Source organism: Puma concolor, chromosome B4 (assembly GCF_028749965.1).
Source record: "Puma concolor isolate L17-30 chromosome B4, mPumCon1.1.hap2, whole genome shotgun sequence".
Lineage (NCBI taxonomy): Eukaryota > Metazoa > Chordata > Mammalia > Carnivora > Felidae > Puma > Puma concolor.
In genome coordinates this window covers 81,937,191-81,964,929 of record NC_141673.1, presented here as the reverse complement: position 1 = coordinate 81,964,929, position 27,739 = coordinate 81,937,191, and the positions used below count along the sequence as shown (strand labels likewise).

Below are 27,739 nucleotides of genomic sequence, written 5' to 3'. Positions count from 1 at the left end.
ATTACTTTTCCACATTTGTGCTCTGTTTGGGACAAGGCATATATCACTTTTTGATCCTTTGTAAGGCCAGTGAAGGCATATATTACACTGTGATAAAACTCATTTTTCTCCTTTTTAAACATTTTTAAATGTGAATTTCTAATCTAGAAACTGATTTTTAATGAAGTATTTCTAAAATACTTCATAATTCTTAAAGACTTTCATAAGCACATTCAGAAGAGTAGCATTGTATTTTAAGTATTTAGGTGCTTTAATCTTTCTTTAATTTTGTCTTTACATTTTTGCCAGCTTCTAGATTTAGATTGTATCTTCCAAATAACTCAAAGGCTTTTTAAGTATTTCTTCTCAATTTTCTTTCAAAGTAGGTCAGTTCAGATTTTATATCTAACTTGCAAGTGGAAAATCTGAAGCAGAGGAAACTTAGGTAATTTACCAAAACTTTTAATAATCAGTGGCAGAAGCTAAGTAAAAACCAAGGTCTTCTGAAGTCTAGTCTATTGCTCTACCTATCAGATGAATAGGGGTCTATTATGTACTTTCCAGTTGGCTATGTTTTTTAGACATATAATCCGGTAATTTAAAAGTTGTAATTATCATCTGGTTATTGAAATGTCTTATTCAAAGTTATAAAAAATAAAGGACTCAGTACAAACCCAAGAACTCATAAAATTCTCCAAACTAGTCTCTTATAAAGTGCTTGGCAGTGTTGCATCTTACAGTGCAGAATGTTGGAATGAGTCCATGATGGGAATGAAATTTAACTTCAGTAATCATGCTCTTTTCTTGTTATTTAAATGTCAGAATGCTTTTAATTGCAGAGATACTTCTTTCCCCTCAAAGTGTCTCAGTATTGCTCTCTTAAGTAGGGTGTTTAGGGAATGGTGTGAGCTATACTTAATTTGCTAACATATATTTAGTCGCAGAGCTTGGAGAGTCTCTGTAACCCACAGTGACATTTTGCTGACTGATATTAAAGCCTAAATGGGAGCTAAATATAGTACCTGCTATAAGAAAATTGTTAGCTCTGGGAAATGTTATTGACAAAGTACTTTTTACTGTCCCTTAAATCATCATATGGAAGAGTTCCCATGTGTCCCTGTGATTGTGACCAGCCTTTCCTACAGTTGTGCTTTTTAGAGAAAGCACACACCATGAGGTCTAATGTGTTTGACCTCAGAAACTGATTACTTCGAGATATTCTTAGAATGAGGTTGTTTGGGGCTCCTGGGTGGCTCAGTTGGTTAAGCATCTGACTCTTGATTTTGGCTCAGCTCATGATCTCACAGTTTGTGGGATCGAGCCCCGTGTTGGGCTCAGTGCTTGGCAGCACAGAGCCTGCTTGGGATTCTCTCTCCCTCTCTCTACCCTTCCCCCCTTACATACTCTGTCACTTAGAATAAATAAACTTAAAAAAAAATGAGTGAAATTTCCATTGAAGGGAACCTGATGGTGTATGAAGTTTTCATCTCAAGCTGAGAGCCCTCTACCACACTAACTTTATAGGAATAGGGCAAAATGAAATCAGCTACCTACTTACAGAGTCCCTTGATACGGATAGCTGCAGGGGGCTGTGAGCTCTTTTCCTTTTAAGTCCCCATCCCTACATTTGAGGCCTGAGTGTATGCCTCTGTGCCATGGAGATAGATGGTGTGGTGTTTTTGTTCACAGTGCTTGGAACTTTATTTTGTAGCCCCGTTCTAGAGCCAGTCCCACCTCTCCTCTAGGCTAGCCATCTTGCCTGAATATGAGGACAAGTCTCTTCCTCTTTCCATTTAGCCCCTGGCACAGAAGGCACATAGAAGAAGCATGAATTACCGTTAAGGATCTATCTAAGAATGTCTTAGGCATTTGTACCTGTTTCAGTTTGAGGCCCTATTCAACTCAGTTTCTGAAAGAATATAGACCATATCTCAGTTTCTTCTAAGAGCTTTTTAGAGCTTCTTTCAGTTGCCTTCAGTTGACCCTTAGTAACTTTCATTTGGGAATGAATTACTAACTAGTCATTACTAACTAGTAACTACTAATTACTAATCACTCAAAAACAATAACGCTCTGAGCACTATGAACTCTTTGCTTTTAGTTAGTGAGGAGGAATTAAACTGTCCCATAGGAGGCATTGGCAAATCTATAATAAACTTACATAAAGTCATAGTTCATTTTTAACCAAACTTACTGCTCCCTACCAGACCTGAACTATCTAAATCATTCCTTTGATTACATTCCCTAATTAGGGTTTGTCTAAGAAGAAAAGGGATGAGGAATGATGATGTGTTTATAAAGTGCAGAAGACAATCTGTTCTTTCATTCTATGTAACCAGAGAGTCCTCTCCCTCAATAATTTGATTTTGTCTGGTAGCATACATTGTAATGAGAAGTTACTTGCAAAACTTTACTTGAGATAATTTTTTTAATTCTCAGATTTCTGCACTGAATGGCCAGCTGCACTAGACAGTGATGAGAAATGTGAGAAGCATTTTCCCATTGAAATTGACACAGCTGATTATGTTTCGGCAGGACCATCTATTAGAAACCCCAAAGCACGAGTAGTAACTTTAAGGGTAAGAAATATTTTTTTAAAAATAAGAATTATTATAATACATCATTGCAAAGTAGCATTTTGTATGTGTGATTGTAAAACTGGTACATATTTATCATAGAAGATTTGGAAAATATACAAGTGTTTTATAGTGTTATAAAATTGCCTATAATTCTACCACTTACAGATAACCACCATTAACTATTGGAATTCATTTTAGTATATATACAGTCAACCTTTATGTGTGTTAATAGGATGATATTACTTTGATTAGTTATCTGTTTTTTTTTTTTTTAATGTTTATTTATTTTTGAGAGAAAGACAGAGCATGAGTGGGGAAGGGTCAGAGAGAAAGGGAGACACAGAATCTGAAGCATGCTCCAGGCTCTGAGCAGCTGTCAGCCCAGAGCCCAACCTGGAGCTCAAACTCACGAACCGTGAGATCATGACCTGAGCTGAAGTCAGATGCTTAACCAACTGAACCACCCAGGCACCCCTCTGTTCTTTTTTATTTAGCAATATGGATTAAAATTTTTCCAGAGTTTTTAAACATTTTTAAATTTTTTTTATTGGAGTATATTTGACATTACATTATTGTATTAGTTTTAGGTATACAGCCTAATGACAATTATATACATTACAAAATACTCACTATGATAAGTATAGTTCCCATCTGTCACCATAAAACATATCACTTTAAAAAAAAATTTTTTTTAATGTTTATTTTTGAAAGAAAGCATGCAGCAGGGAAAGGCAGAGAGAGAGCGAGAGCTGCAGACACAGAATCTGAAGCAGGCTCCAGGCTCTGAGCTGTCAGCACAGAGCCCAACACGGGGCTTGAACTCACAGCTCATGATCTGAGCTGAGTGTGTGATGCTTAACAGACTGAGCCACCCAGGCACCCTTGTCTTTATTTTTAATGGCTGCATAGAATAACATGTAAATCAAGATCTGTTTTGTGCCAAGAAAGTGTTTGAGGCTGGGGGTACAATGTTGATCAATTCAGACATGGTCCTTTTCCTGAAACTGAAGTGGGAGGTACAAACGAATTATTCAATAACGTAGATCTACCATATTTAAGTTATCCATATTATGGGATATTTAGACTTTCTCACAATATTCTTTATTAGAACAATGTAATGACTATCCTTAGAGATTAGTATTTGTGTATATTCCTAACTATGTTCCTAGGATAACTTCCTGAAAGGAGAACTGTCAGGTCAAAGGATGTAGACCCTTTGAAGTTTTTTGATATATATATATATATATATATATAGTAAAAAATTTTTTTTAATTATACATTGTAAAATCCCTGCAGGAAATGTAAACACACACACACACACACACACACACACACACACAAAACACAAAAAACAAGCAGACTGTGAGAAAGCCTATTTTCCTGGACCTTCACCAACCTAGATATTATTATTACCTAGTCATTTAATAGTAAATATATATATCTCATTTTTAAAATTTGTATGTATTTGAATTCTAATGAGAGTGAGAATTTATTACTTTGCAAATTGCTTTTTTTTGGTCATTTGACCATTTTGATGTTGTATTGATTACTTGTATACTTATTTTTTCTTTTTAGTACCAGCTTTATTGAGATATAATTCACATACTATAAAATTCATCCTCTTAAATGTACAATTCAGTTGTTTTTAGTATTTTCAGAGTTATACAGCCATCACCACTGCCTCACTCCAGAAATTTTTATCACCATAAAAAGAAACTCCGTATTCATTATCGGTCACTCCCCTTTCTTCCTTCTCTTAACCATCCCCAAGCCCCTGTGAACTACTAATCTGTGTTTTGTGTCTGGATTTGCCTATTTTTGACATTTCATATGAATGAATCATACAACATGTATTCTTTTCCTTAGTATAATTTTTTCAGTGTTCATCTGTTGTAGCATGTATCAGTTCTTCATTCATTTTTATAGCCAAATATTTTACAGACAATAACCTATTTTATTTACCCATCCATTAGTTGGTAAACATTTGGGTTTCCATTTTTTTGCCATTATGAATAATGCTGCTGTGAATGTTCATGTACAGGTTTTTGTATGGACTTGTGTTTTCAGTTCTCTTGGGCATGTACCTAGGAATGAATTGCTAGGTCATATGGTAATTACATGTTTAACATTTTGAGGAACTGCCAAGCTGTTTTCCAAAGTGGCTGCACAATGTTACAGTTTCACCAGCAGTGTTTGAGGGTTCCAGTTTCTCCACATCCTCATCCATGATTGCTGTTGGTGATCTTTCTAATGGGCAGGAAGCAGTAGCTCATTGTGGTTTGGGTTTACATTTTCCTAATGACTAATGATGTGGAGCATCTTTTCATGTACACATTGACCATTAGTATATCTTTTTGAAGAAATGTCTGTTCAAATCCTTTGCCCGTTTTTTAATTGAGTAATTTGTCTTTTTCCTGTTTGATTGTTTATAATGTCACTTAAATCTTTTTAAATCTAGAACAGCCTAGGACCTCACTACTCCTATCCCCACCTGCCCTCTCATGACAATGACTTATTAAAAAGACAGATATTTTGGAAGCACCTGGTTGGCTCAGTCAGTTGAGCATCCACTTTGGCTCCGGTCATGATCTTGCAGTTTGTGGGTTCAAGCCCCACATCGCTGTTGTCAGCACAAAACCTGCTTCAGATCCTTTGTCCCCTGCTTTCTGCCCCTCCCCTGCTTGTACTTTCTCAAAAAATAAACAAAAAAAAAAGTTAAAGGCAACTATTTAAAAAATTAAAAGACAGATATTTTGTCATATAGTGTTTCCTTTCCTACTTTCTGAATTTGTCTGAATGTGTCCTGATGTCATTTACCTTATTTCTTTATCTTCGGTATTTCTTATGAACTGGAAGTTAGATTTAAGGAACTGATTACAGTGAAGTATTTTTTTTTTTTTTTTTTTTTTTTTTTTTTTTTTTTTTTTTAATTTTTTTTCAACGTTTATTTATTTTTGGGACAGAGAGAAACAGAGCATGAACGGGGGAGGGGCAGAGAGAGAGGGAGACACAGAATCGGAAACAGGCTCCAGGCTCCGAGCCATCAGCCCAGAGCCTGACGCGGGGCTCGAACTCACGGACCGCGAGATCGTGACCTGGCTGAAGTCGGACGCTTAACCGACTGCGCCACCCAGGCGCCCCTACAGTGAAGTATTTTTAACAGTAATTGATAAATGGTGTTATGTATTTTATACTGTGTTACATGAGCAGGCATGTAAAGTCTGGTTGCCTCATTCTCAGTATGCTGAGACTGACCACTTGTTTTAAAGGCTAGCAACCTGATCATTCCGTTGCAAAATTTTTGGGGTTTTTTGTTTGTTTGTTTGTTTTGGCTTTTTTCTTTTTTTAGTAATCTTTATACCCAATGTGAGACTTGAACTCACAACCCCGAGGTCAAGAGTCACATGCTCTACTGACTGAGCCAGCAAGCCATCCCCATTGTGAAGTTTTTTTTTTTTATTGTTGTTGTTTTGCTGTTCCCTTGAACAGGGAATCTGTAGGTGGGTACATTCAGTAACTTTTGATCAAGTAAAATCATTGTTCTTTTTGATGTTCAAAGTATAGCCTAACTTTGGTGGGAATTCTTTTAAATTCGTTCCTGTGTCTTTTTGTTACAATCCTATTAGCATTAGAAAATTTCTTTGCATTCTGGCGCAAGATGGCCCAGGTTCACTTTATGTTTTCCTTATCCCAGACCTGGAATCAGCCTCTGTGTCTCCAAGGTGCCCTAATACCTTTTAGTGGTCATTGATATATAATAAGAGACCAAATTCTGAATGCTATGAATTTTTAGTTCACTCTTTCAGAGATTTCTCAGGAAATAAATGATAAACAATAGTGGTTTTAATTCCCCTTTCTAAATATCTATAGCTTGTTTTTTCTTTTTGTGTTTTTCATTCGATAAAATTTCTAAAATAATGTTTTATGTAGTCCCGTATCCTGTTCTATACTTTAATGGGTGTGCTTCTGGTGTTTAGCCTCTTGTTCTATACTTTAATGGGTGTGCTTCTGGTGTTTAGCCTCTAAGTATAAATTGTAATTCTGTTTGAGATAATAGCCTCTATTATGTTAATGGTGTGTCCTGTTCCTATCGCATTTTTGGAATGATCTCCTTTGAATCGTGGTAATTGTTAGGTTTTCAATTACTGAAGCATTTCTGAACCCTGATTATTGCTTAGTACACCATTCTATTACTTTACTGTAGATTTGCTTTGTTAGTATTTTATTTAGGATCCTGGGCCCTGCTCTTACTCATCAGGAGCATTCCACCTACCATCGCAGTTCCAGTGTCTTGCTGTAGTAACTTCTAAGTTAGTATTTGAAACCACTATTAGTTTCCTCTGGTAAAAGAATCTTAATCCACATGGTATTTCTTTCTCATGGGGCCGTTAGCTGATGGTTTTGTTTTGTTTTGTTTTGTTTTGTTTTGTTTTGTTTTGAACTAGAAAAGTTTTAGATTTACGAAAATGTTTCAAAATAGTTCACAGAATTCCCCTGTATTTCACACCAAATTTCTCCTGTTACAACATCTTATATTACTATGATACATTTATTACAACTAGTGAGTCAATACTGATACATTATTAATTAAAGTTCATACTTTATTCAGATTTCCTCAGGCACCTCTTTCCTGTGGTGGTTTCTCAGAATTTCCTTGTTTTGGTGACCTTGAGAGTTTTGAGAAGTACCAGTTATGTATTTTGTGGAATGTCCTTCACTTTAGATATGTTTGGTGTTTTTCTTATGCTTAGACTGGTTTGTATTTGGGGGAGGAAAACCTCACAAGTAAAGTGCCACTCACATCACATCATAGCAAGAGTAGAGGCTCCCAACATGATGTTAACTAATGATGAAGGCTTGATCACCTGGTTAAGGTACTGTTTGCAAGTTTTCTTCACTATAAAAGTACTCTTTTTCCCTCCTTTCCATACTGTACTCTTCAGATGGAAGTTGCTATGCATAGCCCACACTTCTGGGATTGATAGTTATGCTTCACCTCGAGGGAGAAATAGCACATAAGTTGTTTGTAATTCTTCTATGTAGGAGATTTGTCCGTTCTCATTCATTTATTTATTTATTCAGTCATTTATTTATATCAGGATTACTTATTTTAGCATTTGGGTTATGATCCAATAATACATTATATATTTTGATGCTCCGATTGTTCCAGCTTTGGCCATTGGTAGCTCGTCCAGTTGGCTGCTCTGTTACTTTGCCATGCCCCATCATTTGTTTCTTGAATACTTTTTATTTTTTGGCACCACAAAATGCTCCCAGCTTATCTTATGTATTCCCTATCCTTGTCCTGGAATCAGCTATTTTTCTGGGGAGCCCTGACTAATGTACTTTTGAATCATCTGTTCTGGAGGATGACTGCCCACTTTTTTAAGATGCCTTCCAGGACCTCAAAAAATTAGTTTTATATTCCTTGTAATCTGTATTTTAAATCATAATACTCCAAGTTTACTACAAAAATATGTTGACAGTCTCTGCAACCATTTGACACTCTAGGTAACAAATAGACAAACTCTAATTTCTAGAAATTTTTCAGGGATGCATCAGTGTTTGATTTGTAATTTTCTTTCTTTGCTGGGTTTTAGTATCAGGATTGTGCCATCTTTATAAAGTAAATTCATGAAGCTTGTCAGCCTTTTTTTATTCCATAGAACAGCTTAGATGTAGAGCAATATATTTATATATTTAGATTGAAAATACTTAAAGTCACAAAGGGCAAAATAGCATGTTTACTGTATAAATTTTAGAAAATCTATATAAACAAAAGGGAGAAAAAAAAAACCTTAAAATTCTGCTTGGCTGACATCATTCTGCTAGTTAATAGAAAGTACCTAGGCTGGCCCAGATGGGAGAGCATGTGACTCTTGATCTTGGGGTTGTGTGTTCGAGCCCCACATTGGATGTAGAGATTACCTAAAAATAAAATTTTTAAAAAAGTACCTAGGGACTAATAATATCTGATACATTTTTAATAACTTAGTAAATGTTGCCTCTTTTTATTAATAATGATAACAGTAACAGCCAACTGTTGTTGAACTCTGTCAGGAAACCTACATTTTGCTTTACCTTTTGTGGGCCTTAGTCTTCAGTACCAGAATAAACATCCAATTCCCTACTGGTTCTAAGTTTGCATAATATATTTTACATAAAAATAATCTCATCGCTTTATTTGAAGTATACACAGGATACCACTTATGATATCAGGTACCATCCTCTTGTCTCCTTTTTGTCCTGATGCTGCCATGTGATACCTTTGTCACTTCCTTGTATTCCTTTCCCCTGACTCAGTGTTTGCCCTTGTGAACTCTTTTCTGCCTACCCACTGACTGTTGAAACTCAGTGGTGATGTCCTGAATGGTGTCATGTAGTCAAGGGTGAAAGTAGGTCAAACAGTGGGACTAAAGCATGTGCATTCCAGCATGATGTAAAGCAATATTGTGAAGGTAATCAAATATTACAAAGTGTTATATAGAGAGAGATACATTTTTAAATTCAGAGAAAGATGGTATCATTTTTCTTGATAGTCATAAAAATAGTTCAGAATTTAAAAAAAACTTAATATTTGTGTAGGACTTGACTTTAAAAGTGCTTTTTTTTTCTATTTATTCTCATTTATTTCCTGGCAAAATTCTTCTGAGTCCTTTCTATTTTGTAAATGAAGAAATAGTAAGAACAAATGATTTAAGTTCACTTAGCAAGTAAGTAGCAAGTCTAGAAATCAAACCCAATTCTTGTCCTCTGTGTATTACCAGAGTTCTTTAACTGCACTATACTTGTAAATATGTAAATAGAGAAGGTATTTTACACAATTAGATATTTCTCAATTGATGTAGCTCTTAAATATGGGCATTTGAAAATACATATAACCATCATCTCCTATGATTTGAAATGTCAACATGGCTTTTGCATAATGTTAATAGTACAGTATTGATTGTTTAAAATGTAGCAACTTGAAAAAGAAAAGTCCAGGGATTCTTTTGAATTTTGGAAAAGAATGACAGTGCCACTCAGCTGCAGTGTCAGACAATATTAGTCCAGGTTAAAGACTGCAGTTTTGCAATCCCTTTAAGTGCTAGCAGGTGGCGCGAGTGTACCACAGAGCTTTCTGAAATCCTGATGAGTTTCTGGCATAAACTCTAAAATAATTTTTGAACATTAAAATGTTAATGTGAACATGCGTTTTAAAGCAGTTATAATAATCAGCGTTGCCATGTTTTTGACTACTTCTTACGTAAAAAGCTAGAACACTTAAATGTTTTAAATGGTAAATTTTAAAATTTATTAGTAAACATGATAACATTGAAGGGATTTTTAAAAGGAAAAAATGATTCCATTCTCACTATCCTAATGCAAAGACAATTCATTTCTTGTACTGTATCTGTATGCATGTGTATGTACAAATATTTTCACAATTATAATGTAGATTCATTTTATGATTTTCTTATAAGTAAGTCTTATTGTTAACAGTCAGGATTATCATAAAATTCCTTATTTTATCCATCAAGCTGATAACTTGGTTGTTGATACATGTTGTTTCCCAGGAACTGTGGTAATTTGAGCAGCCTAGGCCCAGAGAACCATTCTCTTGGGTTGATACTTAATAGTCAGTGTTTTTCCTGCATATGTTCCTTAAAAGTGTGTTTTTTAAATTTATTTTCTATATTTTCTGTAGTTCAAATAAAAATTCGAAGTGTTCTTTTTTTCATTTATGTGTTGTTTCAGCAAATACACGTTATATGCTTTTTAAGTGCCAGGCTGTCGCCTAGTGGGAAAAATGGAAAAATAAATAAGCTCTTATGCTATGATGCCTTGAGGGAAGTGCAGGGTTATTGAAGCCAGAGAGAAGTGGGTGTGATTTTAAAATCTTATTTAGCTTTTTTCTTCTTCATACAGTATGGCTCTTTCTTAGTCTTAATGCTCTCCATGGAAAAACGGTCTGTTTTACCTCATTTAACGGTATTCTAGTGTCTAACCTATTTTCCTGTGTCAAGACTATTCATATCTTAGATATCTTCAGCCCATATCATAATTCTCTGCAAATTAAAAAGTGTGTTCATTTAGTCCAGCATTTCCCAAAAGGTGTTTTGAGGAAGACTGATTCCATGAACTGTCCTCCCTTGAAAAGTAGAATATGAAGGAAAAAAGAAAAGAAAAGAAAACCAGAATATGAGATATGAGATAAGAGGTCAAATAAATTTGGGAATCATTACATGAGAAATTTTCATCTTGAAATTTCAAAATGCTCATTAGTGTGTTACCTCCTCTAAGAAATCCTTCTATAAAGAACCCAGTTTAACTCAGCATTTCCCAAATGTATTAAACAGAAATAGCCTTTTTAAAGAAATAATTCTTAGCAGCTTCTGGGACTAGTATTAACATTTTGAGAAATGTTGAGCTGGATTATTTCAAATGTCTTGATCCTCTTGAATGCTGTATTCCAGCCTTCATGAGGTGTCTGTACTTTTTAAGATAGATGACCCTAAACTAGTTGCAGTGATACAGGTCTCATAATTACATGGTAGAAATATCTTAAAGCCCTTTTGTTTTATCCCTTTATTCCCATATTCCAGCTTAACTAACACTAATGGAGTTTAATACCGTTAGTGCTAATCACAAACTATAATAAACTGTAATTTCATTTATTTAAGAGTCTTGTTACTGGGTTCTTTCAGGAAAGGTGCTAATGCCCAGAACTTTCAAAGAACTCCAGCTTACTCCCCCTCTCTTTTTTTCCATGAGTAAGATCGGGCTTCTTAATGCATAATGCTTCATACTGCAGTTGGTAACCTGTATAGACAAGAGTGCAGGGTTGAGAATGTTTCTTTTTGGTTGTTTTAATGTTAATATAAATAATCTTGCTGCTGGTTTTTTTTTTTTCCATTAAACAAAGTATATGAAACAACTTTTTTCAAATAACTTTTTCTTGTATTCTTAAGGTTAAACTTTCCAGTCTGAATTTAGATGATCACGCAAAGAAGAAACTTATTAAACTTGTGGGAGAGCGATACTGCAAGACCACAGATGTGCTTACCATCAGGACAGACAGGTACAGAAAGAAGAGTTCAGCACATTGGTCAGATGGGTTTATTGTCTTCCAGTTCCCCAGCAGTCCTTTTCTTAAGAAATGACGCTGCAAATCAAGGTAGCCTTTTATGTCAACTTGTATTAATGTATTAGGTCAGAGAAGTTGTCTAATTCATGTGTGTAATGTCTTCACTAGCCTGCTCTTGCCATTCTCTTTCGGTACATGGAGCGGCTTGCCTAACTGCCTTGTTGAATTATCGTTGTTATTTTTCAATCTTGATTTTAATATAGCCATGTGTATAAGACTCAGTGGAGATGTTAGAAGAAAACAAAAGTATGATTTGCTAATTTAGGCTTAAATGGGTTTTTACAAAGCCACAGATCTTACAGTTCGAAATTTAAGTTATTAAATATGGAAATTTAATTTGCCTAGGCAGTCTTGTACATAAGCAGAATTTCAGTGAATTCCTTTCATAAAGGCAGTATTAAGTTTACCTCATATGAATTTATAAATTAGGTCATAGGGTCATCTGAGGTGAAGGATTGTTGGTATGTTTTCACAAAAGGGTTGTTTAATTTCTGTCTTATATTTGGCTGTTTCTACAGTATGCCCAAATCTAAAGACCTGCCTTTAGAGAAAAACAAGTGGAAAGATATCTTCTCTCACTTCCTGTTCCAGTTTCAAAGCATTTTGAGGTGTCGATATCAGTTAGGCTTTATATCCTGCTTCTCCGTGGTGGGAGGAAGTAGCATGACATGCACAAGTGACGGTAGCAGTGTGGGCTGGCCAGACCTTGGGAGCCCCGGTTCCACATTGTTACTGTATGGGAGAAGCATAGATTTCAATGTCAGTGATACTCTTTTTTTACTATCTTTGGAAAACGTAAAATAACGTTGAGTTTTGGGGTTATGCAACTTGAAAATACCTTTAAAATGTTACTCTTTGAAATTCCATAAGTACCTGGTAATTTTTTTCCCCTAAGTTAACAAGTGTGTCAGTGTGTCTATATGTTTTATGGTAACGACTGTTTAGAGGATTATTAAACTTAAGTATACAATAAAAGAATACCATTAAAGTCACTTGTCATAGGATGGTTTTGTTTTATATTTAAAAAAAATTAGAAGTAATGATTTTCCGTTCTATATTATTTTATTAATCTAAGAGCTAAACTTGCCCTCTCACACTTACATAGAAGATTTACCTAATATTAGGTTATTAATTCCAATTTAAATATAACATCAGCAATACGACATCGGTTAGTGTAGGTCATTTTTTTAAAAGTTGGCTCTGGGGGCGCCTGGGTGGCGCAGTCGGTTAAGTGTCCGACTTCAGCCAGGTCACGATCTCGCGGTCTGGGAGTTCGAGCCCCGCATCGGGCTCTGGGCTGATGGCTCAGAGCCTGGAGCCTGTTTCCGATTCTGTGTCTCCCTCTCTCTCTGCCCCTCCCCCGTTCATGCTCTGTCTCTCTCTGTCCCAAAAATAAATAAACGTTGAAAAAAAAAATTTAAAAAAAAAAAAAAATGAAAAAAAAAAATAAATAAAAGTTGGCTCTGGGGGCGCCTGGGTGGCGCAGTCGGTTAAGCGTCCGACTTCAGCCAGGTCACGATCTCGCGGTCCGGGAGTTCGAGCCCCGCGTCAGGCTCTGGGCTGATGGCTCGGACCCTGGAGCCTGTTTCCGATTCTGTGTCTACCTCTCTCTCTGCCCCTCCCCCGTTCATGCTCTGTCTCTCTCTGTCCCAAAAATAAATAAACGTTGAAAAAAAAAAAAAAAAAGTTGGCTCTGGAGAAATTGAGATGAACATTTAGATTAGCATCTGTCATCAGTCTATCTCTGTTTTTAAAATGAACTCTGTAGATGTGCTCACGCTGTCCTGCAGACTCAGCCCTGATGTTAGGAAGGGCACTTGGATTGGACGCAATCATAGTAAAAATAGTGTAAAACTATTACCAGATACAAATAACTCCATTAATGATGAAAGCAAAGAGAAATAAAAATAAATACATACAAAATAAATCAAAATAACACTAGATTTCAATAACCTTAGGTAACCACCAACACGGACTATTTTTGTTCTAAGAACAGAATTTTCCTAAAGGTAGGATATTCCCTAAAGATAGGGAATACCTGCATATAAGTTATCCTTTGTGTTTAGTATTTGTATATTTTGCAAATTATTGTATGTACTGAGTTTTCAAAACTTTTGCTTCCTCCCTCTCTTTCTCTTAAAGGTGCCCTTTGAAGAGACAGAATTACGATTATGCAATATATCTGCTAACAGTTTTATACCATGAGTCTTGGGTAAGTGATTGTGTGTGAATGTTTAATAATTTTGTCAGCGTGATTTATTTTATAATTTAGATGGTGTTAACCTTTCAAAACAGTCTGTGGCAAGTACTCAATTGAAGGTTTAATGAACTACTAGATAAACTAAGGAGGTATGAAATGTTATAAATAACTTCTGACAGGGAAGACCTTGAAGCAGATTATGCAGTCCATCTCAGGACCTTACAGAAATCAGATGACTAAACACCTTTAAAATTCAGTTGTGGACTTTGGTTGGAAGATTCAAAATGTTTTACTTTTTTTCTTTTGTTTGACTTTGGCTGAAAGTTATCAAAGTTACGGAATGTAATCATCTATATAATGTAAGAATTGATAATGCATCCTGCTCTTCACATAAACTGCAAAACAAAGCCCCAAACTTTGTAGAAAGGTATTTTAAATATTTATTTCAAATTTTAGTTACCACATAGCCTTTCATATGAGCATTTCACTGTCATACATTAGGGGCAATTAGAGGCAATTAATTATTTAAATAGTAGTAAAAACAGTCTTGTGTCTGACTGGATTTATTGAGTTGTAATGTAAGCATACACACATATTTGTAAGGAAGGTTTTGCTCTGCTCTAGCATCAACTTACTAATTTTAAGTTGGTATATAGTACGTTTAGATAACTAAGTTTTAAATGCTATTTTTTTAAAATTAAAGTAATTTTAAGTATGCATATAATTTTTTTTTTTTTTTTTTTTTTTTTTTGCTTGCCTAACATAGACATAGGTCTCAATAGCATTTTCTTTCTTTTTTTTTTTTTCCATCAATAGCATTTTCTATTAGGAACATTTGAAGTAATGGAGATAGCTGGAGAAAGAATCACTCTCTTTAGATACTTAAAGGATTTCTTATGAAAGAAGAGTTGGATTTGTTTTTCATGACTTTTAGGGATACAACAAGGTAGAAGTAATAGTGAAACAGACTTTAGTTCACGGAGTACAAACTTTCTAAGAGAGTCATGGAAAGATGGAGTGGGCTACTTTAGTAGAAAATATTCCATCTTTTGGGTACTTAGCAGGGATATGGTGGTAAAAGGATCACTTTCCTTAGATAGGTAGTTGCATTAGATGGCCTTTGGAATCTCCTGCCATCCTTGAGATATTGTAATTCTGTGAACACATGCAGCCATTCTCTAAACCCACAGCATTTCCTTCGTATTAACAATAAAACAGTTGTAGCCCAAGAGGATACGTGGAAAATTTAAAAAAATATAAAACTTTGTTGCAAGGTTAGTAAAGAACAAAAAGCTGGTAGCTTTTGTCTTCTTTTGAGGTATTCTAATTATCATAATTCATCCGAATTTTCTAGTTCCTGGCTTCAGGAACAACATCATAATAGCAGTTAATCTCTCTTTCCTGCCAGTTGATTTTATAAATGCCTTTGGCTTGAACTAATTAAGTTCTTTTTTGAACTGGCAACAGGGTTGGATTAGCTGCAGCTCGATGGCTGCTCCTTCAAGAGTTAATCAATAAAAACCACCCAATTTTGAATCTCTTATTTTGCCAGCAGCCTGTAAAATGAATTTGCCCTAAAGGAAATGACAGGCATAAATAAATTCAGTGAAAGTTGACTTACTGGATTCTTTCTGTGGTTCCATGACATAGAATCCAAACAAGTTTGTATTCTGGATTCATGCAAGTAGCCTTTGATCTTTAACGCTAATTACTTTGATGCCAGAATAAGTAGCCACATACATCTATCCTAAACAGACAGAATTAAAGAATTTCTATATTAAACGTGGCTCTTGGTCCTTTCTAAACAAGTGCCATCAATGAAGAAGCTTTAAGAGAATGCAGATGAGCCGTGAAATTTTGCAAAGCTGGTGGAACAGAATCTTTACTGAATTGAAATTCTTCTTTCCTTCACCAGCATGGAATTCAGACTTGAAATTGATGTTACCACCTGGTGTTTAATCAAATACTTTAGAGAGCCCCCTTTTAATCCATTTCTTTGTTTTTTTAACTAGTTTCAGAGCATTTAATACCTAAAAAAAGGTAAGCTTCTCTTAACTTTCTGGCTTTTTAATTTTTGTGTGGAGGTTACCTCTAAGAGTTGAGAGGAAAGTGGTTGGTAGTTTTATGTCGCACACAATTCAGAAACTTCTCTGAAAAGGTGTTCATCTAGACTTCAGGATCAGGAGGTTACTGTTGTGTGCTATTCAAAGTAGTTTAACTATGGAAGTATCAAAGTAGACTTCAAAAAACGTAGACTTCCCATGCCATAGACTTCAAGCATGGAGGCTTAGCAATGAGTTAAAGGATGGTTATTGCATTGCTGGGAGGTGAAAAGAGACTGTCCTTCTGCAGTTCAGAGAAGCAAAGAGAGTTGTAGAAACTGGTTTCAGTAATTCCATGTGACACATTGTTGGCATAGGAGTGAATTAAGTTTTATCCTTTGGAACTGTGCAGACCTGCTCTGTGGCTATTAATATTAATACGAAAATGAAGAAATACTTATCTTAGGATTTTGAATTCATTGATTCCCAATTTTTGTACATAGCTTACCTTTAACTTAACAGAGACTTCATATAGGTAATCAGATCTGTGTCATGTTGTATTTGAATGTTTTGAACAAGTGCCCTACTCAGCATTCTGATAGTAGCTGATAATGACAAAACTTCCTAAATTTTAACTTTGTTGCATGATATTCTTTAAACCTTCCACAAGTAATTTGATTAGGAAGTGCTTGAAGAAAGTATTTTGCAAAATGATTTGCAGAAAAGATAGACCAAGACACTGGGGGAAGAAAAAAGCACTTCTTTTAGAAAATGTAGAGATCTAAAATCAAATTCCAAGAGTTTTTAAATGTTTGGATATTTAATTACTAATAGTTCTTTTTTTAAATTAGAGGGTTTTTTTTTTTTTTTTGAGTTTTTGACTTACTTGGATTTCATGGTAGTCTTATTGCCAGTCAAAAATACATCTAGGTTTATAATAAATTGATTCTGAAAAGTCGTGTAACAAAAACTTCCAAGTCAGATAATTTTACACTCAATAAGAGTTCATTTAAAAAAATTTTTTTTAAATGTTTATTCATTTTTAAGAAACAGAGAACAGAGCATGAGTGGGGGAGGGGCAGAGAGAGAGGGAGACAGAATCCAAAGCAGGCTTCAGGCTCTGAGCTGTCAGCACAGAGCCCAACACGGGTCTTGAACTCTCTGATGCCAAGATCATGACCTGAGTTATAAAGTCAGACACTCAACTGACTGAGCCACCCAGGTGCCCCAATAAGAGTTCATTTTTATGTATTTATTATTTTTTAATGTTTATTTATTTTTCAGAGTGAGAGAGAGAGAGCACAAGCAGGGGAGGGTCAGAGAGAGAGGGAGACACAGAATCTGAAACAGAGAGAGAAAGAGCACGAGCGGAGGGGGGGGTCAGAGAGAGAGGGAGACACAGAATCTGAAGCAGGCTCCAGGTTCTGAGCTGTCAGCACAGAGCCCAACATGGGGCTTGAACCCATGAAGCGTTAGATCATGACCTGAGCCAAAGTCGGTCGCTTAAGCAACTGAGCCACCCAGGCACCTCAGGAGTTCATTTTTAAAGGGGACCTTACTGCAAATATTTCTGATAAAATGAAGAGTCTTTTTGTAACTCCATACTCTCCATTCAGTCTGTTTGGTTTATGAGTTCACTGTGATTGCATGTGCCCACATACATATACATTTCCAGGTTATATTAGAGAATGCTTGAATGTTTATTATGTTGTTTACTCTTTCTTGCATTCAACAAAGATCTTGTTCTTGTGTACAAGATACAGTGACAGGTATTGGTAGGACTATGAAAATGAAAGAGCCTCTGCCTAATCTAGGTACCTTTATTTCTGGAGAGAACCAGTGCCTGAAATGTCACCTGTTTCACTGGATAATGGAAGTAGGAACACAGTGCTGTGAGAGGCACTGACAAGGATTAATTCTCCCTGGAAGCCTTCCAAGAAGTCGTGACTGGTTTTGGAAGAAGAGTAGGAGTGTGCAGCAGAGAAGTGGGCAAAGGACGCTGCCTTGTGGATGTAGAGAGCAGGCAGAAGTTTGGTGTGGCCAGGTTGTAAGACTGACAGTGCAGAGGTAGGGGATGAGGCGAAAAAAACCAAGTCAGAGCCAGATTGTGGACTGGTTGTATAGTCTATTTACAGAGTGTAGATTTGTATCCAGAGGGCAAAATGGAGCATTTTACTAGTTGTTTGAAAAGGTACCTGTTTCACTTTTTTACTGTTTTTGAAATAGTAAACCATCCATGTAGCAAATGTTAAGTGTGCTTTCATTAAAATGAACTGGTTATTGATTGATGGGCAAATGTTTGCTGGTTGCCTGTTACTGCTTGGTGTTTTTGGATATGGAGGTTAATATATAAGGGGGAAACTGTCTTTTCCACTGAGGAACATTAGTAGAAACAAGTTGGTTTAGTAATAAATATTACAAAAGTGTTGGGTAGTTTACAATTTAATTATTAATGTTTCTCTCTATTTCTTATATATCCTTCAAGGCTTTAATTGATACGTGCTTTGAGCCTGTTTTTTTTTTTTTAATTAAGATATTATTGACATAAAATGTTATATAATAGGTATATAACAATGCTTCAATACGTGTATATGTATATGTATGTACATCTATATACTATATACATATATGCTGTATATATATACATATACTGTATATACACGCACACACATATACGCCATATATATATATACACACACACACACATATATGTATATAGAAAGAGAGAGAAAAACAATCACCACAATATGTCTAGTTAACATTCATCACTACACACAATAGTTACACATTTTTTTCTTCTGATGAGAACTTTTGAATTTTACTGTCTTAGCAATAGTACAGTATTATTGACTATAGTCACCATGATGTATATTAACATCCCCATGATTTACTTTATAAATGGAAGTTTGTACCTTTTGACCATCTTCACTCATTTTGCCCACCCCAACCTCTGGCAACCACCAATTTGTTCTGTTTCTATGAGTTCGGGTGTTTTAGAGTCCACATATAAGTGAGATCATATGGCATTTATCTTTCTCTAACTTACTTCACTTAGCATAATGCCTTCAAGGTCCATTCATGTTGTCACAAATACCAAGATTTCCTTCTTTTTTTTTTATCATTGAATAATATTCCATAATGTGTGTGTATGTATATTCACACGCGCGCGCACACACACACACACACACACACACACACACACACACAGGCTCACCTCTTTATCCATTTAACCATCAGTGAATACTTAGGTTATTTCCATGTCTCGGCTATTGTAAATAATGTTGCAGTGAACATGAGGGTGCAGATATCTTTTCAGGTTAATGTCTCATTTTCTTTGGATAAATACCCAGAAGTGGAATTCCTGGGTCTTATGGTGTTTCTGTTTTTAATTTCTTGAGGAACCTCCATACTGTTTTCCACAGTGGCTGTATCATTTTACATTCCCAACAGTGCTCCAGGGTTCCCTTTTCTCCACATCCTTGCCAATACATGTTATTTCTTATCTTCTTGATAATAACCATTTTAACAGGTGTGAAGTGATATCTTGTGGTTTTGATTTGCCATTTCCCTGATGATGACTGATATGGAGTGTCTTTTCATGGGTATGTTGACCATCTGTATGTCTTTGGAAAAATGGCTATTCAGATCTTCTCATTTTTAAATTGTATTGTTTGGGGTTTTTTTGTGTGTGTGTGAGTTATGAGTTCCTTATATACTTTGGATATTAACTCATCAGGTATATTTGAGCCTCTTTGTATAACTCCTATTTTGCATAAATAGCATGTTATACTGTCTTATTTTCTATATTGGTTACTAGGCCCTTAACTATAGACAATGTCTTAGTCCGTATTCCATGGACAGTTTTCCATGTATGTTTTTGTTCCATGTATGTTTTGTTTTTCTAACTAATCATAAGGTCCCCATTAGCATGTATAATCTTACTGTATTTTGTTTTTGAGAGTATCTAGGTCAGTGCTAGATAAAAACACTAAATGTTTAATAACAGCTGTCCATTTGGGATTTCTATAGATTTTTGAAGTAGAAGGTTTTCAACTTGAAAAGTGGGGGGCGCCTGGGTGGCGCAGTCGGTTAAGCGTCCGACTTCAGCCAGGTTACGATCTCGTGGTCCGTGAGTTCGAGCCCCGCCTCAGGCTCTGGGCTGATGGCTCAGAGCCTGGAGCCTGGTTCCGATTCTGTGTCTCCCTCTCTCTCTGCCCCTCCCCCGTTCATGCTCTGTCTCTCTCTGTCCCAAAAATAAATAAACGTTGAAAAAAAAAAAAAAAAGTGAGATGACAAAGTAGCAAACTCCCTTTTTAGTAATATAAAATGTAGCATACTTGGTAGATATTAGGAATCATTAGCTTACCGGAATAGCTTAATAATTACCTATTAATAAAATTATTAATAATCAACAATCATAATTGTGCCCAGTTTGTAAGAAATATCTTTGCAACAGTTTGATGTCATATGATTTGTGTTGTGTGTAGATCAAATTTGTTTTTCATTTGATCATGTTTATTCAGATATTTAAAAAGTATTCTTGGTGCGCCTGGGTGGCTCAGTCAGTTAAGCCTCCAACTCTTGATTTTGACTTGGATTATGATTGCACACTCCAAGAGATCGAGCCCCAAGTTGGACTCTGGGCTGACTGTGCAGAGCCTGCTTGGGATTGTCTCTGTCCCTCTCTGTCCCTCCCTCTCTCACTATCTCTCTCTCAAATGAATAAACATTTTGTTTTTATTTTTCACTGTTTTTGGAAGTTCTCTACAAATTTTGTTCTCTACAGAAGTTTATTTTCTGATGCTAATTTATATATGACAATGTTAATATAATTCATTTTCTAGAAGAATATTGGTAACTCCTAACAAGGTGCATCTCTTTAGTGTGAAATGTATTTATGCATAAGCTTCTATGTAATCTAATTATGAATAAACTAATAATACAGTGTTTATTAAAGAAAAAATAAACACATTAATGGAATTCCCATGATCAGTCTGAGCACTTGTCGTAGACCAGTAACGGTAAATAGTACTTACTTGCTACCTGTTCCTTGATTCCAGACAAATAGCACATCTGGCTTTTGTTTTATTTGTTTTATTTTTTTAATGTTTATTTTTGAGAGAGAGAGAGAGAGACAAAATGTGAGCGGGGTAGGGGCAGAGAGAGAGGGAGACACAGAATCTGAAGCAGGCTCCAGGCTCCAAGCTGTCAGCACAGAGCCTGATGTGGGACTCAAACTCATGAACCACAAGATCATGACCTGACCTGAAGTTGGACGCTTAACCAACTGAGCCACCCAGGTGCCCCCTGGCCTTTGTTTTAAAAGAAATTTTTAGTGTTGCTCTGAGAGTCATCTGTGTCTCTGTCTCTGACTTTCTTTTTTACCTCCATGCTGTTCCACATGATCACCTTGGATGAAAATAAAACCAAAAAGAGGGTGAACGGTGGGAGAGGAGCTCCATTTTTAAAAAGTGCTTTAAAATACTGTCATTTTTCTTAACACAAAAGTGTTAATGTGTCCACCCAGTTTAAATTAGTACTAACTTTGAAGATCAGGAACCAGATTTATCTATTACAACCTCTTCATTATATCAATTGAGAAATTAAGATTTAGAGGAGAGCTATGTACTTTGCTCAAGGTTACCGAGTTTATTAGCTGAAGGACTCAGATTTGAACTGCAGTTTCGAAGTTTCATATTCTTCCCATGGTATATTATTTAGTGTAGTTCATCTTTGACTTCCATTAAAAATACTGTGAAATAAGAGATGAAATCAAACCTGAACTTTAGCTGCTTGTTTACTGTCTTCTCAAACTGAACAGTTGACCATTGAAAATTTATCTCCATAACCTGTTTTCAGCTGGGAGTTGTATGAGACTCCCCTGCAAAGCTTTTTTAAACTAGAGATTTATGAACTCTACGGAATTAAAATCTCTAGTGCAGAGACTCAGGAGGGTTTCTTCCATTTTAAAGACTCCACATGTGATTCTGATGTAAGTTCTGATTGTGAATAATTTCCCCAATCTTTGAGTCTTTTTAATAAAGAAACTAATTGGAGGGCTGGCATATCTCTTTAAAGACAACTTTTGTACATGTATCAAGTATCAGAGATGAGGGTGGGGATCAGAATTAGAATGAGAAGGGCAAGAAAATGGAGGGATTTGTCTGCGATATAAACGCAGACCTTTTTTTTCACTTGACGTGGTAGGCAGTAGGCCGCTGTTCTGGATTCTTGGGTGGGATGATGATACAATCAAGGGGACACTTCTCAGATCTCTTTGCCTTCAGGTAAGACTTCATATTATATCCATTAAAATTATTTTCTCCTCTTGATCCCTGCTGCTTCCACCCTATATAGGTCTTTCACTCTAATAATAGCCTTATTGATTTTCCCATCTCATCCATCTTCCGGGTTGCTGTTCGAGTAATTGCTCTAAAAAGCAAGTCTGTTGTGTCATATTCCTTAATAAAATCCTTCAGTGGTTCCCTATTACCCAGGATAAAATCTAAACTACTTAGGCTGTCTATCCACAGCAGTTGGCCACCTCATTACTAGTTACTCAGGAAATGTAGGTTATGTATTCTATATCTCAGCCATAATGAACATAATGTGTTCTTTTATAACTTTGCACATGCTGTTCTCTCTGCTTATGATCCCTTTTTCAAATTGATCAACCTTGCAAATTCATATGAATCTTTTAATACACTTCAGATGTAACCTGTCTTAGAAGTTGTCTGTGCATCCTTTTTCCCCCCTCCCATTAGCATTACTCTTACTACTTTTACAGTAATTGTCTGTATCCATGTCTGGCTGACCCCGTTAGACTGTGAGATCACTGAGGGCAAGGACTATACATTTCATCCATCTTCATATTCCCAACCCCTGGTACAATGTCTGGCAAAACAGCATTTGTTAAAGTTTTAAAAAACCAATCTGAATTGAATTGAATTCCTTGACGTATTCATCACTTAAACATTTAGCTGTGGTAACTGAAAGAATTGGCAGTATTTTTTTTTTATCCATTATGGATATTTTGCCTCTTCTTATTTTTTATGATTTTCAAATAACTTGGATTTTTTTTAATGGTTAAACTGTTTTCCCTCATATTGCACAATGCCTTACTTGTAATCATGAGAAGTGGAATATTACTATGATTCATGTCCTAGGCAAAGGGAGTTGTAAATAAGATGGTAGAAGGTGACAAATTTGTGTATTTAGTGGAACAGATATTTCTTTGCCTTCTATTACCTCAGAATATACTGACCATTGCATGAATGCAGTGTTTTTCTTTGTATTGAATTTATGCTTACAAGGGGGAGAAAAGGTAACAGGTTCCATTAAATTATTCTTTTAGTCTTTATATTCTTTTTTGCCGTGTCTCTCTGTTCCTTGGAACATGTTGTTCTACCACTAACAAGATTTGGGCAAATTATTTAATTGCTCTGAACTTCAGTTTTTGGTCTGTAAAATAGATAGTAATAGTACTGCCTCACAAAGAGTCGTGGTAGAAGTTAAGTGAATTAATCTATGGAAGGTGCTGACATACATAGTAAGTATTCTAAACTGAGTGTTCTATTCAGACTCGTCCCATGCTACTTTCCTCACCTTGGCCTTCATTCAGTTCCCTGAATGTACTGAGCTCTTTCGTACCTCCAGGCCTCTGTGGAGATTGTTTTCTCTGCTGGGATGACAGTCTTTATCTGACTGGCTCCTACTCAACTCCAGGCTTCTGGCTACCCTGGCAGTTCCAGTACAGCACGGTGTGTGCCTGGCACAGTAGTTGTGCAGTAAATATTTATTGAGTGAGTGAATAATTGGGTCACTTGTGGAAAAGAGAACAGATCGTGTGGAATGGAAGGTTGCTTCCTCTAGGATGATAGTCTGAACAGGTTCTCTCACTGTAGGAAGGGAAGAAGAGAGAGCCCACATATATGTAAATGTATTATATGCACACTTATAAATTAGTTGCTAAAATTATAACTGTTTAATGGCTGAAAAATTAAAATAGGAGTCTACAGGTTAATCACACTCTTTGCCTAAATGGTGATCAGTTCAAGCTTAGTGGTGTTTTTCATTGCTGCCCAGTAATTTGAATATGCTATTCTTTCTTTCTTTCTTTCTTTCTTTCTTTCTTTCTTTCTTTCTTGTTTTCCTTTTCTTTCTTTTCTTTTCTTTTCTTTTTTTTTTTAAATTTTTTTTTTTTTTTTTAACGTTTATTTATTTTTTTGGGACAGAGAGAGACAGAGCATGAACGGGGGAGGGGCAGAGAGAGAGGGAGACACAGAATCAGAAACAGGCTCCAGGCTCTGAGCCATCAGCCCAGAGCCCGACGCGGGGCTCGAACTCACGGACCGGGAGATCGTGACCTGGCTGAAGTCGGACGCTCAACCGACTGCGCCACCCAGGCGCCCTTTTCTTTTCTTTTTTAATTTTTATTTATTTTAGAGACAGAGTGTGAGCGGGGGAGGCACAGAGAGAGAGGGAGACACAGACTCTGAAGCAGACTCCAGGCTCCGAGCTGTCAGCACAGAGACCGATGTGGGGCTTGAACTCACGATCCTTGAGATCGTGACCTGAGCTGAAGTCAAACGCTTAACCGACTGAGCCACCCAGGCGCCCCTTGAATATGCTGTTATTTCTACTTTAAAATTAATGCATTTCAACTACACTTCAAAAAAAAGAAACTTTCAAAAAAAAACCTCTTAACCGCCTACTTCAATTTTGGGTATGATTTTAGAAGCTAAAACTTGGGCAGCGAATTATAAGCAAAGGTACAAAATTGTAAATAAAATTGAACCATAGCAGTGTTTTTAAAAATGGATATAGGACAAGCAATGAGTGTCACCAGTATTGATTAGTTTCTTTAGGTGGTAGAATTATGAATGATTTTTTCCCTTTTATTTATTTTTTTAAATATTTATTTATTTTGAGAGGCAGGGGTGCAGGGAGAGAGAGGGGGAGAGAGTATCCTATGCAGGGTCCACACTGTAGATGGAGAGCGTGATGCAAGGCCCATTAAGACCTATGACCTGAGCCTAAATCAAGAATCGGATGCTCAACTGACTGAGCCATGCAGGTACCCTGATTTTTTTCCTTTTAATACTACACCAGAATTCACTTCTTGGTTACTATCCCTCTAGGAGTAACCCTGTATTTTTAGAGGACCTTAATGTAGCATTGGACTTTTTGCATAAAGACAGTGAAGTTAAAAAATCTTTTGTTTTTATGGTTTTGTTTTTTTTTTTTTTTAAAGGAAACTATTCCCAAAAGGCCATTTGAAGTCACATAAATGTAAAAGCCTTATTTCACAATTGCCATTTTTAGATATAACATCTTGGAAAGATACTGCTTATTTACAAAGAATACCGAGCCTCTTTAAGTATAAAGTTTCTGACTGTGATGTGCCATGTTTCTAGAAATGTCTACTTTATATTTCAGTCCAAATCAATTAAATTTGTTTCCTAAGTTTTGTCCTTACTCCCTTTTACCTCATTCTGTACATTCTTCCAGGTGCTATAAAGTATCTTGTATATGCTGACAACTCTGAACTCTTTATCCTCAAGCCTCTCTCCTGAGCACCCTGTGTTATTTGACACCTCCTTGTTGTAAGTCATAGAAACTCATCAGGCCAGCCTAAGCAGAAGATAGAAGGGCAAGGATGCTACAAGATCTCAGGAATGGGCAAGAACAGAAACTAGGAGTGTGAGAGCTTTTATTCTTTGGACTCTGTTACTTTATAGGCAACTGCTTTACTCTTTTCTCTCCCGAGACTGATTTCTTCTCCTCCAGTCTGTATGTCAGAAAACATGACCTTGACTATTTCAGGATTTATAGGACTAGTCACCCCCAGGGGAGAGGGGGAGACAAGGGAAGAGCGAGCAAAACTAATACAACTAAACTTAAAATTAAATTATGTCTTTGGACTCATACTGCAGAGAAGGGACTCTGCTTCAGTCAGGTATTATTCGGTAACTGGCCAGATAGGCAGGATGATACCAGGGAAACGTACCTGTCTGGGGCCAGTAATTTGTACAGAAGGAATTGCCCCTTGGTAGAGTGAATGAATTTACTGAATGAATGAACTGACCTAGATTAGGTGCTCATGAATTGAAACACCACAATAATGTTATTGTGGTTATGATTTTTTAAATGACCCCTTTTAAAAAAAAAAAAAAGAACAATACCAATATATTATGGATGAAATGATATAAAGTCTGGAATGACCTCCGTAATAATTCAGTGAGGGCGTGGTAAGGGGGCAGTGGATAGAGACTTATATGAAACTGGACTGCTATGCATTGATTGTTGAAACTGGGTGATGGGTACATGAGAGTTTATAGTGCTGTCCTCTCTACTTTTATATGCATTAGAAATTTTCTGTAATGGACTCCTTTAAATCACAAAAAACAAAGTGTATTTAGCCTCATAGAAAATGATTATAGGTTGAATTTTGTTGCAGTATCAGTGGTATTGCATTTGAATAATGAGGTATTTTTTGGCTTTGCCAGCCCTATTTTTATTTCACCAGAAGGGGTGTTTCAGTAGATGCCTATTAGGTACAAGCATATGTACCCCTTTTCTAAAATATTTGGATATGAAAACATTAGTTTTTAGCTAGGATGCCTGGAGACATCCAGCTCTGCCTAGTACTGTCTAGCACATAGTAGGTTCTCAGGAAATGTTTTTTGAAAGAGTGTGCCCAGAAGCAGTCACAACCCAAAAGGGAGCTTTGTCTGTTGAGCTTTTTTCTTGCAGTTTATTTGGTGAAGAAGTCTTGGGGGTGGGGGGGGGGGGGGTGGTGGTGTTTGTTTGTTTCTTGTGTTTTTTTTTCTGTAGCCTTTTTCATCATTTGAATTCTGCTGATTGTATCACCATAGTTTAATTTTTTAAGTTTATAGTTGCATCTAGAGGCTTAACCAAATTCTATTTTGATTTTTTTTTTTTTACTACTGTATAATTAGCATTGTGTTCTTCCACCAGGAAATGCATGGTTATCTGATTGTCTCTTTTTTTTTAATTTAGCACTGTAGCTTTTTTAAGTTAAAAGTTATAGAAAAATTATAAGTTTTTGATAGTGAAAACTATAGGTTTTTAAATAAATAAGTTATTTCAGAATCACTGATCCAGACTAAATTTCCAAGGTCTGTTACTGCAAACTTAAAGAAGTTTTAAATTTTATTCATATAAGACATTGTCTTAGTCCATTTGGGCTCCTGTAACAATACCACAGATTAGTCTTATAAACAGCAGAAATGTGTTTTCTGCAGTTCTGAAGGCTGAGATGCCCAAGATCAAGGCATTGGCAGATTTGGTGTATAGTGAAGGCTTAAACGACTTTCTTGCTATGTTCTCTTGTGGCAGAAGGGGCAGGGCTTTCTCTGGACATTAAACCCCATTTATAAGGGCTCCACCCTCAAGACCTAAATACCTCCCAAAGACCCTACCTCCAATACCAGGACTTTGGGAGTACTATTTCAACAAGAATGGGGGGGGGGGGGGGGCGGATACAAGCATTAAGTCTATAAAAAAAAAAATATATGAGTTGTCCTCCCAGATTTAGATTTGTTGGAACTTGTTAAGTAGAATCACTGGGAATCTTAGAGGGAGTTGATTAGTAAAATATAAAAAAGATTTCAGAATCTCATAGTTACAATTCCATAGTACAGAACTGATATATATAACAATATAGTTTTCTTTTGTTCTGTTTCTGCATTCACTAATTCTGACTTCTGCTGTATCTTAGACTCCTTTTAACTCCATCCAGTGATTTATTAATTTTAGATACTGTGTTTTTCAATTCTAAATGTTCATT

The 27,739-nt window shown here is 36.1% G+C and overlaps 1 protein-coding gene across 6 annotated transcripts in view; it reads left to right on the top strand.

The window, feature by feature from the left end:
• Nucleotides 1–27,739, top strand: part of MRPS35 (mitochondrial ribosomal protein S35) — a 48,150-nt gene that overhangs the window by 13,929 nt on the left and 6,482 nt on the right. For 4 of the 6 annotated variants that reach the window (XM_025930424.2, XM_086713762.1, XM_086713760.1 and 1 more), the window contains 3 exons: nt 2,419–2,558; nt 11,510–11,619; nt 13,828–13,897. In XM_025930424.2, coding sequence (XP_025786209.1) covers nt 2,419–2,558; nt 11,510–11,619; nt 13,828–13,897 — 320 coding nt within the window. Of the gene's footprint in view, nt 1–2,418; nt 2,559–11,509; nt 11,620–13,827; nt 13,898–22,134; nt 22,215–24,372; nt 26,663–27,739 lie in introns of those variants that run through there. The other 2 variants (XM_086713759.1, XM_086713761.1) reach the window with 2 other exon arrangements.